The sequence below is a fragment of the Polyodon spathula genome, chromosome 4 (assembly GCF_017654505.1).
Source record: "Polyodon spathula isolate WHYD16114869_AA chromosome 4, ASM1765450v1, whole genome shotgun sequence".
Classification (NCBI taxonomy): Eukaryota; Metazoa; Chordata; class Actinopteri; order Acipenseriformes; family Polyodontidae; genus Polyodon; species Polyodon spathula.
Window position 1 is genome coordinate 88,864,245 of NC_054537.1, and position 21,560 is coordinate 88,885,804.

At 35.7% G+C, this 21,560-nt stretch overlaps 1 protein-coding gene across 1 annotated transcript in view; it reads right to left on the reverse strand.

Moving 5' to 3' along the window:
* dgkb (diacylglycerol kinase, beta) overlaps positions 1-21,560 on the reverse strand; it is a 141,197-nt gene that overhangs the window by 77,391 nt on the left and 42,246 nt on the right. The window contains exons 8-14 of the mRNA XM_041248955.1: positions 20,027-20,101; positions 19,667-19,786; positions 12,305-12,422; positions 11,664-11,752; positions 6,799-6,915; positions 1,055-1,153; positions 468-581 (exon numbers count right to left, since the gene is read on the reverse strand). Of these exons, the coding sequence (XP_041104889.1) occupies positions 468-581; positions 1,055-1,153; positions 6,799-6,915; positions 11,664-11,752; positions 12,305-12,422; positions 19,667-19,786; positions 20,027-20,101 (732 nt within the window). The remainder of the gene's footprint in view (positions 1-467; positions 582-1,054; positions 1,154-6,798; positions 6,916-11,663; positions 11,753-12,304; positions 12,423-19,666; positions 19,787-20,026; positions 20,102-21,560) is intronic.

The following is a 21,560-nucleotide window of genomic DNA, read 5'->3' on the forward strand; positions in this document are numbered from 1 at the left end:
TGGTTAGCTAGAAAGAACTGAGATGAATGTTCTTAAATATGATTAATAGTCTTCTCTGTGCAGTGTGGATCTGTTCTATCAGAGTGGAATTAGCAGGTCTCGCTGAAGTTGATTTCTTTATTACTCAAATTGTTTTTTTATCGAGCTATACATAGTTTTTAAAAATGGCCTGTTTTGGGAATGTCAACATTATTTAAACATTAACACATAAGTGTTTTGAAATGAATTTGCAATTTGATCAACATAGAGTGAAATATGAATCATACCGTGTACATTGTTATACTGTTCTGAAGGTAAAACAGTGCCTATTCAAAATAGGAGATAACTCCATTAGACATTGCTCTTTCTCTTGATTAGCACTAAATGCTGCATGTCGAAAACCAAATCCTTACGAGGCCCAAACACCCTTGTGATTTGAGTTAAATAACCCTATATATTTTACTGGGTAATGTTTATGAATAACAAACCTGAAGTCCTTTACCGTCCACAGTGACAGAATTGGCTCGTTGAATCTTTGCTCTCCCCCCAGACTGTTTTGTGTGAAGGGGACTGCTGTCTTTTTTTAAAGTAGATTGTCTCTCCTTGAGAAAATATATACCTCATATTATTGTACTAAACAGTTTTGCCTTTCAATGTAAAACAGCATACTAGCACTATTGTCGAGGTAAAAATGTACAGAAAAAAGATTCCAAATAAAAATAAAGAAATAAACAGCAGTTTATAATGATTCCTACAGAAACTTTTAACAATATATTTAAGGTACAGAATTTTGATTAACTTGATAATGTGTTAATTAAGTACAAAACAAAAACAAACATCCGTATTCACTGTTTCTAGTATTACATTTTTCAAGCTAAAAGGTTATTAAATTAAATTAACAACAAAATCCATAAAAAAAAAAAAAAAACCTGAAACTCACTAAAGGCTACTTATCGAGAGGGTAAAAATTATAACTGAGGTTTGATTTCTATCTTATCAAAGACAAAATCATGTTTTTGTTATTGCAAATTGGGAATGGTAAAGTCAGTAATTTCATTTACTTTTCATAACTTACCAGAACTACTGGGCAGATAGTGGTTGGCGGCAGAATGTGGTCTTTCAGAGGTCCACAATCACATTCAGGCTTCACATGCGAAGCACACTTGTTATGAAGCTACAGTAAACATAGTAACAATGTGTCAACAGCTTGCAGAGGTTTTTTTTTTTTTTTTTTTTTTTCCAGAAACATATTTAAAATATAAAACAGAATTTTAACATGGTCTGAAGTTTTGCAATGATCCTCAAATAATGAAAAGAGGTATCTGTAATAGAGCTGTGGTGGGCTTCAAAACACAGCCAAATGGAACAAAATGGAATAGAACTATACTGAGAGCCCACCAACGGCACCTCAGTCTTATACATGATGTTTGCATGTGCTCTATGTGAATTTGACTACTGCTTGTGCTGTCTGGCTGCAGCAGGATGTGGGGAAGGATACATTAACTAGTGAAGAGGTTAGCAGTTGCCATCGTGTCATGGCAGACAATTCAATACAATTGTTATTTGTAGGCGCAAGTTATCAGGGAGTCTGAATACTTTTGATGGACAGCCTGGGAAAACTAAGCTTGAGTGTCACACAGGCATCACACTGGGTTTCTGTTATTCACACTTTTCTATATAAAGGCATATTATAAATGAAGAAAATGCATGAGGAAGGAAATAAGTGATTGCAAATGTCAAATTGACTGACAATTGTGTTGCATTGTTTGGCTAAGTACACGCTGCCAAAAGGCATGGGATGCTAGTAAATTATTCCATTACAACATTTTATCTATATGACTTTACATGGTCATGGTCTGAAATATAAAATCACTTCAGTAAAAAATCTATATAAAACTTTGACCGACATCTAAACATTGGATAACAAATGGTTAAAAACGTAGATAAGTATAATGATTTAAAACAGAAGCTAGAAAGAAATACTTGATATTTCAACGTTTACTGAGATATTCTTTGAACTAAAAATTAAAATCTAATAGGCGCTGATTTAGCTGATATCAAAGCCTAACAGAGCTAATTTAACAACATGGTAATCTGTCGCGTTCGTCATGCTAATTCTCAGCCCCAGCAGCGAGGCTACTTGTACAATAATTAATGCACACCAGGCCACATAACATTAAATAAATGTATCCCAATAAGTGCTTGAAATGCAGTGATAATTAGCAGCACTGCTTCTCTGTGACATGCATGCTTGTCTATGAAAAATTGCTTAATCTTCTTATTAATCTCTGAGGTCTCTTGTCAAATTGCACTCGTCCTTATGAAGAACAGGAAAATAAATTAAAGATTTTTTTGTTTGAAGGTAAATCATAGAAAACATTTTTATGGTGGTTTGTATTAATATGGCTTGGAAGGTTGTTCACATAAATGTGTCATTACTTTATATTAATTTAATGAAAAGCATTATCTCATCTAAAATGTGGCTATTGTTTAAAGAAAAAAAAACATTTACTAAAATAAGAAAAGGTCATGAAATCATAAACTAAGGAAGAAATGTTATCTTTGTTTTACTGTAAGCAATGTTGCACAATTTGTTTTCAAAGCATTTGGCCCCTGAAATCCCTACTCCCCTACAAAAAGGAAATTCCTAAATGCTTACTATAATATATATAATATTTATATATAATATATATATATATATATATATATAGATATATATATTTATATATATATATATATATATATATATATATATACAGCTCTGGAAAAAATTAAGAGACCACTGCAAAATTATCAGTTTCTCTGGTTTTACTATTTATAGGTATGTGTTTGGGTAAAATGAACATTTCTGTTTTATTCTATACACTACTGGCAACATTTCTCCCAAATTCCAAATAAAAATATTGTCATTTAGAGCATTTATTTGCAGAAAATGACAACTGGTCAAAATAACAAAAAAGATGCAGTGTTGTCAGACCTCGAATAATGCAAAGAAAATAAGTTCATATTCATATTTAAACAACACAATACTAATGTTTTAACTTAAGAAGAGTTCAAAAATCAGTATTTGGTGGAATAACCCTGATTTTCAAGTACAGCTTTCATGCGTCTTGGCATGCTCTCCACCAGTCTTTCACATTGATGTTGGGTGACTTTATGCCACTCCTGGCACAAAAATTCAAGCAGCTCGGCTTTGTTTGATGGCTTGTGACCATCCATCTTCCTCTTGATCACATTCCAGAGGTTTTCAATGGGGTTCAAGTCTGGAGATTGGGCTGACCATGACAGGGTCTTGATCTGGTGGTCCTCCATCCACACCTTGATTGACCTGGCTGTGTGGCATTGAGCATTGTCCTGCTGGAAAAACCAATCCTCAGAGTTGGGGAACACTGTCAGAGCAGAAGGAAGCAAGTTTTCTTCCAGGACAACCTTGTACTTGGCTTGACTCATGCGCCCTTCACAAAGACAAATCTGCCCGATTCCAACCTTGCTGAATCACCCCCAGATGAGTCCAATTTTCAGCTTTGCCCAACACCTGGTCGTCTAATGGTCAGACGGAGACCTGGAGAGGCCTACAAACCACAGTGTCTCGCCCCACTGTGAAATGTGGTGGAGGATCAGTGATGATCTGGGGATCCTTCAGCAAGGCTGGAATCGGGCAGTTTTGGAATGAATCAAGCCAAGTACAAGGTTGTCCTGGAAGAAAACTTGCTTCCTTCTGCTCTGACAATGTTCCCCAACTCTGAGGATTGGTTTTTCCAGCAGGACAATGCTCCATGCCACACAGCCAGGTCAATCAAGGTGTGGATGGAGGACCACCAGATCAAGAACCTGTCATGGCAGCCCAATCTCCAGACCTGAACCCCATTGAAAACCTCTGAAATGTGATCAAGAGGAAGATGAATGGTCACAAGCCATCAAACAAAGCCGAGCTGCTTGAATTTTTGCGCCAAGAGTGGCATAAAGTTTTTTATTTGTTTTTTATTCATGAATGTGAAAGACTGGTGGAGAGCATGCCAAGACGCATGAAAGCTGTGCTTGAAAATCAGGGTTATTCCACCAACTATTGATTTCTGAACTCTTCCTAAGTTAAAACATTAGTATTGTGTTGTTTAAAAATGAATATGAACCTATTTTCTTTGCATTATTCGAGGTCTGACAACACTGCATCTTTTTTGTTATTTTGACCAGTTGTCATTTTCTGCAAATAAATGCTCTAAATGACAATATTTTTATTTGGAATTTGGGAGAAATGTTGTCAGTAGTGTATAGAATAAAACAAAAATGTTCATTTTACCCAAACACATACCTATAAATAGTAAAACCAGAGAAACTGATAATTTTGCAGTGGTCTCTTAATTTTTTCCAGAGCTGTATATATATATATATATATATATATATATATATATATATATATATATATATATATATATATATATATATATAATATATATAAATATATAAAAAGTATTCAGCCTCCATCTCTTTTTTCACATTTAAGAGTCTCACAGCCTGGGATTTTGATGCATTAGATTGGGAATTTTTATTTGTGAGTCACACATTCTTCTTCACAGAGTCCCCCCCCCCAAAAAAGAAAGAAAATAGTAAACAATTAAATAATAAAAATTAAAAAACTGAAATGTCATCATTTAAGTATTCATCCCCCTGGGTCAATACTTGGTTGAACCACCTCTGGCAGCTATTACAGCCAGTAGTCTTTTCGGATAAGTCTCTACTAACTTTGCATATATATATATATGAATCAGTCAAGAAAATAAGAGAGGCAAGGTTGGATAGTAAATATGACTTTATATATTTTGTTTAAATATAGGTGATACAGCATAAGTAAATTATATATATTTAGGTTCCTGTTCGTGTGTAGTTAGTGCTCGTGAGAGCTAGGTATTTGTTTTGTTTATTTTTGTTTTGTGTGTATTATTAAAAATGCGCCTAAAAAAGCGCTAAAACTGCAACTCTTGTGTCTGGGTCTACGTTTTTAAAGGGGCAACGAACCGCAGACAGGAAGCCAGGTTTACAATATATATACACATACATACATACAGTTGTAGTCAAAAGTTTACATACCACAATGAAAATTTATAATTTCTAGAAATTTCTCAAACAAATAATTAAGGAAAAATCTTTTGGAGCAAAAATTTTGCTTTTGTGGATGAGGGAAAAAAAAGTTAGAAGAAATAGATGTCTAAAATGATTTATTTCAGTAATTTTTTTGCAAAACTCAAAAAATGGCAATTCAAAGGTATTCATACCCTGACAAGGAAAATTAAATTACAAGCTAGTTGAGACAATAATAACCTTTTTAAATGATTAGGATATTTGTCAATGAGCTTTTGCCATGATTCCTTAGTGATTTATGACCATTCTTCAACGCAAAATTGTTCCAGTTCATTCAAATTCTAAAATTCATTCAAAACTTCTCTTGTGCACAGCCTTCTTCAACTCATAAGATTCTCAATCGGATTTAGATCCGGACTTTAACTAGGCCTTCCCAGAACCTTGATTTTATTCTTCTTTAACCATTCTGAAGTATGATGTGTGCTTTGGATCACTGTTGTGTTGGAACATCCATTTGCGCTTTAAAACAAGTTTTGTAGCGAAGGGTTTCAGATGATTGGCTAATATCTTTTGGTATGCTACAGAATCTATTTTACTATGTATTGGAACTAAATTTAGAGGAAAAGCAGTCGCATAGAAGGACATTAACACCTCCATGCTTGACAGTAGGTATGGTGTTCTTTTCTTTGACCGCCTCACCAGACTTTCTCCAAATGTAACGACTATCAGTGTGACCAAATAGCTCAATTTCTGTTTCATCACGCCACAAAACCTTTAACCAGAACTCATATCCATCATTCAAATGCCGTTTTGCAAACTAAGTGATTGTCATTGTGATGCTTTCCTAAGAGTGGCTTTTTTATTGGCCTGCAACCACTGAGACCTTCACCATGCAATACTTGACCTATGATTGAAATGGAAACCCCAGTCCCACCTGCAGCCAATTCACTTTGAATATCTTTGGCAGTCAATCTCTGATTGTTATTAACCTTCCTCACAATTCATCTACTTGTTCTTGATGAAAGAAAACTTCTTTCTTCCAGACTGAGGGAGCGTTGTGACAGTACTATGAGTCTTGTACTTCTTGATAATAGAAACAGTAGTTGAAATTGGGATACACAGATGCTTGGAAATATTCTTGTATCCTTCTCCAGCTTTATGACAATAAATTATTTTCTGGCTAAGATCTTCAGATAGCTTTTTACGTTTTCCCATATTGACTTCTTGTTAATGACAGCAATCATCCTATGCCTAGCTCTTTTATGCTCTCCAAGCATGTTTACCTACAATCCAGCATTTTCTAGACTTTTCTAGAATTAGGTTCTGCATTATCATATTGAAATTTCTAGCACCTTGTATACAATACTATCATAGCATCAAAGGTTATGAATACTTTTCAATTAGCATTGTTGGAGTTTTGTGAAAAAAAAAATGCTGAAATAAATAATTGTAGACATCTACTTCTTGTAACTTTTTTCCTCATCCACAAAAGCAAAACTCTAGCTACAAAAGATTTTTCCGAACCTTCTTTGTTTTTGAGAAATTTCTAGAAATTATAAATTTACATTGGGATATATATATATATATATATATATATATATATATATATATATACACACACATATATACATATACACACACACACACACACACACACACACACACACACACACTTGTATGAGTTACTTCATTTTAAATTAGATACTAATTAAATTATTGCAATTTATCATTTTACATACTTACAGTTATTTGGCACCAAACACAGTGAAGTCCAGTTAGACCTTGATAACATTTCAGGGTTTTATGGCACTTGTCACACTTTACTGGACAATTTCCTTCAACCCAAAAATGATGCATCACCTTTAAAAGGATAAATGAAAGTACATTATAGACATTATTCAGTTCATGAGCACTTGCTTTATTTTCTTGCTAAGTTTGCAACCTGCTTCCCAGCATTGTGAATGTGAAATATTAACATTTTAGCTATAGTGGAGACTGGAGAATTCTAAACGGTGTCATACAGTAATTATACAATGTCAAAGAGGCTTGGCATCACAATTTATATAAAACGTTGACATATATTTATTGTTGAACTGTCCAAGAAGCATTTAGTGCATGCAATAGTAGAGTATAGCGTGAGGCTTCAGTCTATGCAAGTTAATGAGAACAGAATACCAAGATGGTACATGTAAACATGTAGAGGAACAGCCTGGGGTCAAGATGGCTGCTTTTACACAAACATATGTTAGTGTTGAATTGATAAATTGCTTTATTTAGTTAATTAGAAAAGTGTGGAATGTGGTCAGATGGGAATTGAATTATTTAAGTCAATTTCCCCTGGCCACACCCTATAAAAGAACAAAATAAATGCTGCTTTAGAGAGGTGGATCAGTGAAGACAGTAGGCCCAGCCTGAATGTGAGAGTGTGTAGGGCAGGTTGTTGTGTAAAATAGTAGTGTAAGGGAGTAGACGCTACCAGGAAATGGACAAAAAGACAAAAAAATAGTTTTTGCAAGATATGTGTTTGGTTTTACAGGGCTAAAGGAATTCACCTTCCCTGCCTTAGTATTGGATTGTTTAAAGAAAAACTGTGTTAATTAGTGCTCTACGGGTCAATTGCAACAAACCCAAAGTAAGTGCTGTTACCTTCTAGAAGATACTGAAACACAATACTAAGTTAGTCTTGCAACTTCTGTAGACTAAAGGCGTGTTGTATCGTACTAACTGGAACAAATATGAAAAATCAAATTTTATGAAACTAAACTATTCATAACCAAAAATTATATAAAATGAGTTGAAATTTTCTGGGGTAAAAAAGGGTCAAAATGTTTGCAACAACCATTTTCATCCTTATTTAATTTATTCAACTTAATGAATATGTGTGTGTATATGTATATGTGTGTGTGTGTGTGTATATAATATATATATATATATATATATATATATATATATATATATATATATATATATATATATATATATTATATCTATATGATATATATACACATACTCAAATGTATTAGTGTATAGTTTACATAAATCCTCCATATTGGTACCTGGAGATAAAATGATGTAATGGTGTTTTTTATATTGTGACATCATTTTTACTTCTATCTTTAAATTTGTATTAATTTATAATTAACATTATTTTATATAAACTTATATTTATATTATCATGCAATGCTGACTGAGGATCAGCCTTGATTTTGCCTCCCCAACGCATCAGCATGCACAACTTTTTGAATGAATTTTGTTTATGTATTTATTTAACTGTTACATGTTTACTGCCGTTAATTAGTTCATTCTTTTCTGTTGAGTCCTGCTGGCATAATCATGTTCAGTCTATTTATCCATTTACTTTTTTTTATTCTGTATGTTGCATTGTCTACTTTTAGCTGTTCTAATACTTTGTTCTAGTTAATCATATTTTATTTTCATCACATTTCACAGGCTAGTCCAAAAACAACATTGCTATTTTTACAGTAGGTATTAGTTTTTAGTGGATATGTTTATGTTTAATTATATTTGTACTTTTGTCCAAGTATTTGCACACTTTACATGTGCTAGTCAAGTATTTGTAGAACCTATTCTGTCAATTATTCTTATGTTTACTGTGAACTAAAATATCAACTAAATTAGCTTCTCTTCTGAATGCTACAACTGGGGGTTTAAATTTTTTTTTTTTTTTCATTTTAATTATGTAGACTCTGCAAGTGTTTCCAAACTATCTTAGAAATATTAGGCACAAGTTTAGAGTAAGTCATTACTAATGGGACTCATCTGACCTTTTTATCTATTTTTATAATCTAGTAGGTCATCTCTTTTTAGTTTTTCCACTTTTCTTAACTATGTCTCTAATTCTTATTTTGTACCCTCTTTTTAAGATTTGTGTAATATATTTCCTTTGTTATGTATCTTTTTTTTAGCACTCAAATGAACACTTTCCAAAATATAGTCCTCCATTATAATAACGTTGCTTATGAGCTTCTCTATAAAATGAGTGTACAAAACATTGGTAATAAAATACATTTTTGCCATTGTTACCCATTTTATTTTTTCCTAATGTCTTGCAAGTATACAAGATATTTTTTATCACTCACATTGGCTGGGTCTGATTCATGGATAAAAATATACTGAGCATCAAAAGAAACATTACTATTATAAAACGTTTATTTAAAAAAAAAAAGGTATAGAAATGATGGACATTGACAAAATATTTTTGGTTTCTTTTTAATCACTCGATCATTCATCCTTGACCATGACACGCTTGAGTGACTATGACTGAAGCATATGCACTTAATCACCTAATTAGTAAGACAGTCGATTGGACACTGGATATGGAGTGATTTGGGCTATTGAATTGCCAGCTTGCATAAAATCAATAAAGAAAAACACCAATATGCCACTGTGTCAAGAGAGCAGCGCCTTTGTGCAATCAACACGTTGGACGCCGGACTAGGGCAGTGTACTGTAGCTTGCCTTCTTTGGTGCTCACAGCCAGAAATTTCAAACCAGACACACCCTGTCAATGACAGGTCACAAACTGGGAGACCATTGAACAGATAAATGCTTATCCAGGCACTACAAGAGGAATGGGCCAAGATTTCACAAGACAACATCCGAAAACTGGTGCAAAGCACGCATGTCAGAGCTGCTGCTTCCAACGGTGGCCACACATTCTACTAGCCTGTGACTTTCACAGTATCCCCTGTCCCCCCATAACTTTTAACAGTAAAATATCAATTTTTAACCAGCAAAATAAAATCACTGCACCTGCTCTAAAACATTTGTCAATCACATTTAGTGAATTTTATCCAAATACAAGTTATAAGTTTCTTTTGATACTCAAATATAAGTGATGTTTCTTTTGATGCTCAGTATAGAAAGCTGGCAGATTATTTCGACATTTCATTATATATTTCTCTGTGGCAGTTTGGATCATCAGGGCACTCATGCATTTACAGTAATAATCTTATTTTGATATGTTGTAAATAACACACAACCCTTTTAAATGACTCCTATACGTTTATTTCAGTACAGACTTAGTGCACTGGGGCAGCTGCTCAGTCGTGCCTTCCACTTTCAACAGGCGGTTTACAGTGAGAGACGATGCTTTAACATGCAGTTATTATACAACCAAGACCATATTCACACTTGCGATTTAAGGCGTCCCAGGGCTCTTTTGGTTACGTAGCTTATTAGGCACTCCCATACTTCCACGTAAAATGAAAGGTGAATGGTCTGCTATCCAAGATAGCAGTGGATCAATATTGAATGGTAATAATTTCTACATCAATCAACTTTAATTATACAAATATGAAATACAAAAACAAATCTAGCATTCAGGTTGTTTCTTTCACTTAATATATGAGCTGCAGTGCATTCATAATTAAGATTCATTTGTCACAATTACCTTTTCTCAGTAACTAAGTAAAAACTGCAGAATTGTGGACCTCAATAATCATCAATAATGCTAATGACTTGGCATATTCAGCCACCATTGTTTATTTAGCATGCAGTGACACACATAGCTACAGAAGTGTGCGTCTTAAAGTGTACATTAAAACGGCGATCATTTCTTTTAGCTGCTTGCTTTTACACACAAATAAAATACTGTTCTCATCCACAAATATTAAGACTGTTGATGCACCATAACATTAAGCCCAGTCAATAATATATATATATATATATATATATATATATATATATATATATATATATATATATATATATATATATATATATATATTGTTCAATGCAGCACAGTAGCAATGTTATGGTGTGTGTGTGTGTGTGTGTATATATATATATATATATATATATATATATATATATATATATATATATATATATATATACACACACACACACCATAACATTGCTACTGTGCTGCACTGAACAATGTATTAATAAGAAGCATCTCCTACAAATCAAGGATTACTGTATATCCCAGTAGCTCATCCATCGTTCCATAAAAAAACAAAAAAAAAAAACAATTCACTACATTTTAGGCCTGCTTTTCAGTTTTTATTTCAGATATCTTTGAAGTTTGTTTTATAAACGCTGTTTTGTGCACATTTTGTAGAAAAGCTCACAGGCAATGTTATTATAATAGAAGACTGTATTTTGTACGTACTTCATTGAAGAGATTCCCTGCACTCGGATTAGCTGAGCTAGAGGGACATAATCCCTAGTATATGCCCTTAGAATGTTTGCAACCGCATCACAAAAACAAATGAAACGATATCACTCTGCTAGTGTTATTTGTAAAATAATGGCATTTAAAGTAAATTCAAGCTTTAATAACATGTTAATTGACGAAGGGGTAAGTCAAAACTTCCTGTAAGTACTACCTCGGAGATGTCTACCACATATTATATAAACACAGCATATATTTAAGGTAAACAAAAATGTTAAACATGAAAATATAAGAAAATCCATTATACTAACTGTAAATGCAGCAACCCCCCCAACACAACCCTGATATATACACACACACATATGGTGTATATATATTATATATATATCTGATAATATAATATATATATATATATATATATATATATATTACTCACACTGAAGTATTAAAACATACATGATTTACTTACTTCCATGTTTTTTTTGGACTTGACATAAGTCTTTATACAGGATAAAGGAGCACGGGCCACACATCTCTCATGAACTGTGTACTTGCAAACTAGGAAAGAAGATTAAATATACAGTATAAGAAACAATATACCTATTAAGTTCCTAAATGAGATACCAACCAGTGGGTACAAAATCATTGCCACCATCAAGTACACTGCTGTCAGTTCTAAAGCATTGATAGTTTAAAAGTGTGAAATAAAACAAGTAAGCAGACATTTTTAAAACAGAAGTTTTTCAGAATAGAGACAGTATAATAATTGTTCGGTGTTGAAGCAAGTTTTGTCAGTTTTCCTGTTCTTTTTGTTTTGTTCTGTCAAATAGTGTCCGAATTACACAATAAACAAAATAGGCTTCAAATTGGATTTGCAAACAAATTGTGAATTACTTCTTTTGAGGTTACTTGTTAACATCATTCTCAGTTCAGTCAATCTATAAAACTAGTTTTTAAGTCATATCAGCTACATGAAATGTAATAGGGAAAATATTATGGCTCAATTATTTTACACAGCAGTATCATATTTTACATATATGCATTGTATTCTTTTTGCATTGGAGTCATCAACTATATTGTCTTAGCTAGTTTGTGTCCTCTCATACTCACAAGAACAGCAAAGGCCTTGCTTCCCCACTCCAATCAGCATGTTTAAACAGAGATTACAGTAGGCAGGCTTGTTGAAGTGTTTCAGCCGCCACACATGCTGCCCATCATCCTTTACATTCTGTGGAAAAGATCAAAGAGATATGTTATCTTGGAATAAATGGTACCGAGTCATTATTGTTTTTAGGCGACTGTTTACAGCCAATGTAAATGTCAGAAAACTGATTCATCTCTAGCATACACTGACATTTGAGTCATATCAACAGTTGAAGGGAGAGTGGTGCGAGCATTTCTACTTTCTTCTTTAGACATGGAACAATGTCCCTCAACTGGTGGGCTCTCCTAACAAACTACTTCAATTATGTATTTTTAGAACATACTGTATGCAAACTTTTTTGGTGGTTTTTGATCAATACTATGACTAATATAGTGTGCCACTATAAAATTCCAAGCTCCTTAAAACTTGTCATAGAACTAAACTATTGCTGCAGTTTTCAAAGTAGTACGATGATAGCATCAGTTTATGTGATAGTAGCCTGTCGCACGATGGCTTGTGTGGCGACGTCATACCTGGAAGAAGTAACCTACAACAAAGGCAAGTACTGCGGTGTGAGATGCAAATGTGCTCATTTCTTTATGAAATAGTAGTTTTAAACAAAACAAAACGGCATAGTGGCCAAAACAAATGGACAAACAAAACAGACACCGAAACAAAACCAAACAAGTATCATGCTGGTGTATAACCAGAATGCATAGCAATTGTTTATATTTAAGCTCTGCTTTGCTTTCTTTGTTCTACCTCCGAACACACTAACCTCTTTCTCACCCGTGATCACCCTGTTTCTACACCAGTGGCTGCAGCCCTAATTAATCATTTAATAATTTATTCAATTCACAGCTCCAGCCACATTCCCACATGTTTTTTAGACTATTCCACACACACACACACACAAACCCATATCCCGTGCTCAGATAGCCTACCAATATACATTAACTCCCCCATGATACCCAAACTATGCAAAATAAACCAAAAATACACCCAGGTGCAGGGGTACCTCATCACATATCCTAATATTTTTAAATACTCTACTTACTGTAGAGTAATTGCTAGTTTAAATGTAATGATTTACAATGGCCCACAATCACTCCATGTAACAACACTTGCTGTGGAAGCATTTCTTTGCATTTAAAAGTAAATGTAAATTCATTATAATTCCTCTCTGAAAACCCTACTGTAATGGCACTGACTATGGAAGCCTTTTCCTTATACTTTCATTGATATGAATTGGTCATCTGTGAAAAACATACCCCTGGTGATTGTTTGGTTTAAAAGTAAAAATGTCCTGAAATGCAAAAAAAAAATTGGGTAAAATAATGCCTGCTCAAATCATTTCCCAAAGAGATTTATTGTAAAGGACAAGATTGCATGGGCATTGACCTATCTTGAAGGCAATGCACATAATGGTAGCTCAGTGATATCTTAAGTTGTTGTTAATAGCCCAAAACTGAAGGAAGTGTGCTAATTGGTTCAGTGGTAATAGCCTTAAGTCCAGTTTCTGCTTTAGTAATGAAAGAAGTGTGTTAATTGGTGATGCAGTGATAGCTTCTTTTCCTGTCTGACTATCAAATCGACATTACATAGCAAAATAAGCTAACATGGTTTCTCCTAGCAGAAGAGGAAGTTAAATATTGTAAAGCAAAGTAATCATTTGTCATTAGTGAAATGAAGACAGAATATAGCAGTGTTATTCAACTGGCGGCCCGCGGGCCCAATCCGGGCTCGGGTGCCTTACTTTTGGCCCATCGAGAGTCAGCTGTCCTTCATTACAAAAGCTGAAATTACAGATATGCAAGATTGAAAGGTCAGCACTATCTACAGGGCATTTGGGATCCCTGACAAGCTTTGTTTTGTTTTTTTGTTGTTTGTTATAGACAAAACAACTATTCAAGCACAATAAATTAGCTGAAAAAACTAAACCTGTCAAATATTTTATTTGGGCTTAAAAAAAGCCTGTTTGGCAAAAATAAGAAATGTACCTACAGCATGACCAAGATGACACTTTAAATATGCACTAAGTTTATTTTCCCACTGTTTATACTGTCATGCCATGAGTTAGAACATGTTGATATATATTTAGGTAGTGCTACATTTTTAAATCAGGCCCTTAGGATGCTTATGTGACATAAATAAAGCTATTAATAATTGACGTGCTTTCATTAATTAGCCTGAATGCTTGCTGTGCAGCAATTTTCCAAAAAAAGTGTGAGGGAGTCAATTTCAGGCAATAAGATTTCCATTCATTTCTCATGAATTTTACATAATTTTAATGTCATGGTTTAAATAAAATGAAGATTAATAGCATGTTTTAAAGTGGGCTTTGTATAATTATTTGTTTGAGATGTTGTTTAAATATTTCCAGGAAAATATCAGGATAAATATATTTGCTTTCTATTTTTATTATTAAATGGCGATCAGACATTGTGTCATTGCAAGTAGTTATTTCTGAGATGTATTCATGCAAGTGCAGTGTCGCAACATTCTGTAATGTAAAGTCAGTGGTGTAGTCCTCAATCCAAAAGTACTGGAACGCAAACAAAATATACATTTCTTAAACAAAAATGATACAAATTCCCATTTTATTTTTTCATTGAGCTTTAGGTAACATTTAATAGGTAATGCATGCATCTTGCATGCAACTTTTATAAGCTACTCCCCTAGTGCTGCCAGATTGGCAGTTTTCCAGCCAAATTGGTCTTGTTTTGAAAGCATCTTTCAGGTAAATACTGTCTTTGGTGGTTTAGTTTTTCTGTTCCTTTCGATTGAGGTCATTACCAACGTAGAACTTCAATCACCACAGCATCTTGTATAGTCTATCATGTAATCCCCTGTATTTTTTTCTGGAGCTCTGCATCCATTACGAATTCACGAATCACACGAACGCTGTTGTTTTTTATTCGTTAATAATTTCACAACTGTACAATTATAATTGTTTTTTAAATTTATTTTTAAACAATTTCATCTGACATGGCATTCTGAATGTATTTTTTTTTGTTTTTTCCTGGAGCTACCGCATTTGATCTCATCAGATTAAAAAAAATAAAGAAAAAAAAACAGGTTCTGGTATTGTAAATTGTGAGAAAACAAGCAGAGCAGTTAAATACATAGTTTATGTATTGTGTATATATGTTTTTGTTTTTGTTTTTTAAACAAATGTGTAGCAATTATTTATGCTTTTGTAATATTGTAGCGTGCACGGGGAAGGCAGCGGCAGGGCTGGTAGGTGACGTAATCACTTTTGTACAGTGGTATCGGCGCTACGCTTTAGTGCAAGAGGTCCCTGGTTCAAGCCGGCCCTCCGCCAGTGTGTGGATTGCCTTACCCTGTGTGACGCACTTGCCTGCATTTACCGAGATCACTTTAATTCATTAAATCTTAAATGTAAGTGCGGTTTTCGGTTAATTTTAAAAAACACAATTTAGCTACTTTTTCATTAGCATTTTTAATAAAAAAAATGTCCTCTGAATCGTGTGCCGTCAGCTGACCGCTTTTACACGCCGCAGGCCCACCATGCAGCTATCTCAGCTACAGCGTCGGAGGACAAAGCAGCTCTGGGCAGCTTACAAGCAAGCTCGCAGGCGCCCGACCAGACTACAGGGGTCCTGGTGCGTGGTGAGCCGAGGACACCCTGACCGACGTAAACCCCCCCCCCCCCCTGGGCGCTGCTCTGCCAATTGTGCACCACCCCCTGGGAACTCCTGTCCACGGTCAGCAGTGGAATAGCCTGGACTCAAACCGGCGATGTCCAAGCTATAGGGCACATCCTGCACTCCACGCAAAGAAACTGCAAACACTTTATCTAGGTGTTTAAAATATTTTATATTTAAAAAAAACATAAAATGTGGAGTAATTGAATGCTTTGTAATCTTGTCTATGTCTCTGCGATCTCTATAAAAACTAGAAACTAGAGAAGTTTGACATGCGTTTAAACTTGTTGCCATGGAAAACTAGACACCATCTACACAGTAAACCAGTGGGCTTCACTCGACCAAATCAGCAACATATGCATATACTAACTGCTAAATATTTGGAATAATGGCAATGTTTAGAGTCTCATATCTCCTTGAAATATTAAAGCTGGAAGCTTGAAAAACATCTGTCAGGTGATAGACCTAGCAAATATTTAAAAAAAAAAGAAAAAAAATACTGTGATAGCGGATTCTTGGAAATGTTTACTTAAGTAATTTCAATAATAATGTCACCATTAAAATGATTTGTTTGTTAAACAAAGATGGGAATGATACATGTTTAATGACCACTCAGCATGCAGTGGTGATGGCTAAAGGTTGTACTATTAGTACTATATGGGTAAAATATGTATGTATCTTTCTAAAAAGGAAGTAGCAATTGGCAGATACTGTATACTGCAAAATGGAAAGTCTTTGTGAATACCTGCCATCAAAGGGTACAAGCTCCCATTATAGTTTAATTCTTAGCAATCTTTATAATTGTAGTCAATGCTTCAGAAACTTTTTTTTTTTGCCCATGTATTGTAATACAACTTTTATGCCTTCAAGTGGGTGTATATATTTGCTTTTTTTTTTTTTTTAATTTGGGCTTTATTTCAGGGAATAATAATTTTAAAAAGCATTGGTGGCAATATTGCTTGTTTTGCTGGATATGTTTGATGTTTGTTCAACAACCAATATAACTGTATTACTTTAAATGTATTGATGACACAATTATATAGTAAAAAATAATCTTAAAACAAAAGAAAAAGGTGTAATAATAAAGAAATTACATTTATCTACGTGGAATGTTTTAATGTTGCAAGTATTATTTCCTATTTTTTCTGTGTGTTTTCCTTATGCTGTTGAAATTACATAGGTGATCATTTATAATAAAACACCACCACCTAATGGCTAGACTTATGCATTTTCATAGGCTCAATTTGAAGCACTTTGAGACATAAAACAATGTGTTAGGTTACAGGAAGCAAACATAAAATGGCTTGGCTTACAACTCGCAGTACAATTTAGTTAATTCACTAACTTGTTGCTGACTTTGTTATTGCGTGTGTGTCTGTGGAACTGTGCTGGACTGCATTGCCTTGCAGAACTGTGTAGGGCTGTTTCACAACCCTGCTCCTCTGCTTGCAGCCCCACTCTGCAACTGTGCTTCCTGCACACATGGGCGCTTACCCTGCTGCAGACACTGGTCCCCTATACTGGAGTGTTGATGCAACTTTGCACCACCGCTGACCCCTACCAAGGGCAGGGAAAAGGAGCCCCGTGGATCGTTGAGTGCACCTGGCAAGAGCTAGGCGAGGTGGACAGATAACAGCCGACTGATTGGCCAGGGTTTAACTACATTGTTTGAGAGTTATGGGTAGTCGCCACTGATTGACCGAGGTTCAACCACAATGTTGCAATGTTGATTGGGTTGTGGGCTACAAAAGAGGCAGCCTGCGAGCTAGCCGGGATTGGGGAAATTCCAGCGAGTGGAGAATCGTGCTGGATGCCTGTCTGCTTGGCTTTGCTGAATAAACAAGCTGAGAATACCTGCTTCATGCTTCTTTCTTGCAAAAACACTATATTGGTGTTCAGAAGTGGGATGGAGTAAAGACCCAAGAAGGATGAGCCGGAGAAAGCCAGAGCAGACACACCAGCACTGTTCGGGTGGATGATGGAGAAAAAGATGACCAGTCCAGGAGGGTGGCTGTGGGAGCAGCTTGCCATAGCAGAGGACATTAGAGTGACAGCAAGTCTGAAGATGAAAGTGCAGCTGAGCATAGTAAAGTTCGCCAACCACAGCCCTTATAAGGGCGATGATGACCAGTGGCTGCCAGCAGTCTAGTCTCCGGGTCGGCATCGTGTGGAACTGCGGCCAGCCTGGACACTTACAGGCAAAATGATCTTGCTGGCTTGTCACACTGCTCCATCGCTGCACAAGTGATGCACGGCCGGGAACTCCACACCCCAGCTGAGCTGCTGTCTGGCTGCCGACTGAGGATACAACCAGCCCAGAATACGCCAGATACCTACAACACCGGATGGACAACTCAAACTGCTTTGCCCACGACCAGCTTCAGTCTGCAGGTAGCTGCCAAAAGCAGTACTATGATGCTCCAGTATGGGAATGGCATTTTCTGGACAAGGAATTAGTTTGTGTTTACAGTCCCCCAACGTAAACGAGGCCGCTGCCCCAATTTGAATGGCTTGAGGAAGTGATTCACAGGGTCCAGTTGCCCGCCAGGGACCACAAAGTTGTGTTGTATCTCTTATCAGGTGCAGGATACTGACACCTTTGCAGATGAGGCTAGGGACCAATACTCATCGTTACCCGGGACTTCAGAATCGGCAGCCAGATCCCCCAGCCAGCAGCCTGCTGGTGGCAGCCCAACCAGGCCGCAACCACAGGCAGCGTTTGGGGATACCCTGGCTACTACTTCTTCCCGCCAGCCACGACATCGTAGATGCCCGCCTTGCCACCTCTGGGACTATGTTAGTCTTCTCAGGGATGAGAAGGACTAAGGGGGGGGAGGGGGGGTGCGTCTGTGCTTGCACTGAATTATGCTGTTTTGCAGACCTAGGCTGCATGGTCTGCAACCATGTTTGATGCACGGAGTGCTTACCCGGCTGCAAACACTGTTCCCCTATACTGGACTATTGGTGCAACCTGGCACTAGCGCTGACTCCTACCATGTGCAGGATAAGGCTCCTGGATATCTTTATGTGCACCTAGCAGGCATTGATTGGTTGGGGTTAACCTACAATGTTGCAATATTGTAGGGGTTGTAGGATATAAAAGGCAGTCTGCATGCCAGCTGGGTGTGGAAAGTTGGAGAAGTAATCTGTGTAACCCATCTTGCTGAGAAATATTCCTGACCTGCGTATCCTGTGCTTTTATGCAAAAGTAAATGTTATTGCTGCTTTTGAAGAACTGTTTCACACTTTCATTCAATGTAATGAAGAAGAATTCTGTGAATGAAATTCTTAAATGATCCAAACCCAGATACTGTAAAAAGCTGCAGTGGAAAGAGAGGTGGAGGTGTTTCTCTGTCCTGTTTTTTTTTTTTTTTTTTTAATTCAAGCTCAAATCTCTAGACATATCATTGAGCTGGGGTTAAGGCTGAAGTCTGTCCATGGGTCAGAAAGCCTGTGCAGCTCTAAGTGTAATCCTAGTGTTATTAGACTTATGTTAGGGAAATGCCATTTTTGTCACAGTATAAAACTAGCAAGAAAGAGAACTGCATATTTGTCTTATTTGGTTACATTTATTTGAATTTGACTTAGCACTTGCTTCAAAAAGAACTCCCTAAGTACTGTATCATATCTAAAGACCTGTGTATACTATTAATAACTTACTGTTTCCAATCCAAGCAGCACTAGAAGAGGGATTGTTGTCATCCCACCTTGTATCCATTCTTTAAGGGAAACTGTGCCATCATGGTCATAATCTATCTCTTCCATCATCTCCTGGAGAATCTATGATAAATGTGTTATAATTATTAGAACACGCAGTAGCATCCTTTTTGTACCTGTTACACTTAGTTTGCACATGCTTTATAATTCATCATTCATATTGCATTCATAACTTTTAACACTCACTCATAATTTTTGAGGTCAGATATTGTCACAAATGTGTAGCCCTTTGCCAAAAGATTTGTTTATTCCATAACAACCACTTATATTGCACAAGCAACAGACTTCAATTTAAGTACTTACAGGTTTCAGTTCTGTTACATCCCATTCCAGGTATTCTGCAACATGCATCATCTGACAGATAATATTTTCCAGCTCCTTTAGAACAAATAATAAAATATCAGGATTAGTTACAGAATCAGAAAACTCATGTTCATGTACAGTATTGTGCACATACATTACTCCGTTATCTCTGAAAACCTTCAGTTTCAATGTACTAATCTCCTGCCGTGTTATTGTACACCCAACATGCTACCATGTGTATTTATGTTCTTCATTTGAACTGTATTCAGACCAATCTGTATAAATATCAAACTAACAAACTAAACAATAAACACAAATACAATCTGACCTTTTGACTATAGTGAGAGAGTAGGAGGGCTGGCAGAGTTGAAAGGTCATGGAATTTGAATGGAATGAGGAAGGAAGTTTAGTGCCCAGCTCAAAGCAAGCTCGAAGTCAGGTAAAGAAAGATTTAAGAATCTACTTTAACTGTACATAAATATCAACTGGTGTTTTCCACAGGAGTGATTTACTATTATCATTTAAGCATGTCTCTTATTTATTAAATCAACACTCATATTATTAAATATTACATTTCTTACATCTTTAATATCCTAGTGTGTGTGTTCTGTATAGCTATTTATTGTTATGTCTGCTTTGATCATTATGCTGTCATGCTTACTAACAATTCCGGAAACAATTGCTTTTGAAAAGTCATAAAAACATCCTTTTGTTTGATATGCAGAACTCCCTATTGACCTTTGTTTTGTGTCACAAAATTGTTGTCACATTATGAGCATACATGCAATTGAACCAATTTTGTATGTATCCTTCCTACTAAAAATATACTTAAGTAAGCGTCTGTTTTTGGTTTTTATTTTATTTTCCCAGGAATTTATCAGTGTTTATTACAACAAGCAAAAAACAGGTGCAAGTCAGTGAAATAAAATGACTGATTTCTTTGGGTAAATACTGGGGTTTATTTTGGCAAACGGAAGGACAAAAAAAAAAGTAGATGCTTTGACAAACGGAAACTTATGTGGTTTGCTAGTACATAGGCTAGCAGCAGTTTTTTTAAAGTGTCTTTTCCAAGGCTCGTTCTCCTGCAATCTTGGATGTAGCCAAATTTTGAAAATACTCTCTCCACATGAGAGAGCCAGGTGGAACACTGAGGATGCGAGAAGTAGCAAGGCTCAAAGTTGGAAAATTGGTGCGTGGATTTTCCAGAATTCACGATGAGTCAATGCATGGGGAAGTCATTGCCATGTACGCATGAAATTTGCTTTTTAGTTTAGCACTTTGTTACTCTATAAATCAGTTCTGGCCACACTTTGCGATGAGAATCACACAACATAATTACTTTCCAGAATGATGATTCGTTGTGAAAAGCTTCAGGGGACATATTGCAAGTGACAGTAGCTTCCCCCTTCTTTAACAGCTCTTGTGAAAACTTTTGAAAGCATTTGCGAGTATGTCCTGCTCACTGACTGGCAACATGGACATGAAAAGATTGTTTTTTTTTTTTTTCTGGAATCTCCCCAGATGTGCTTTTGCG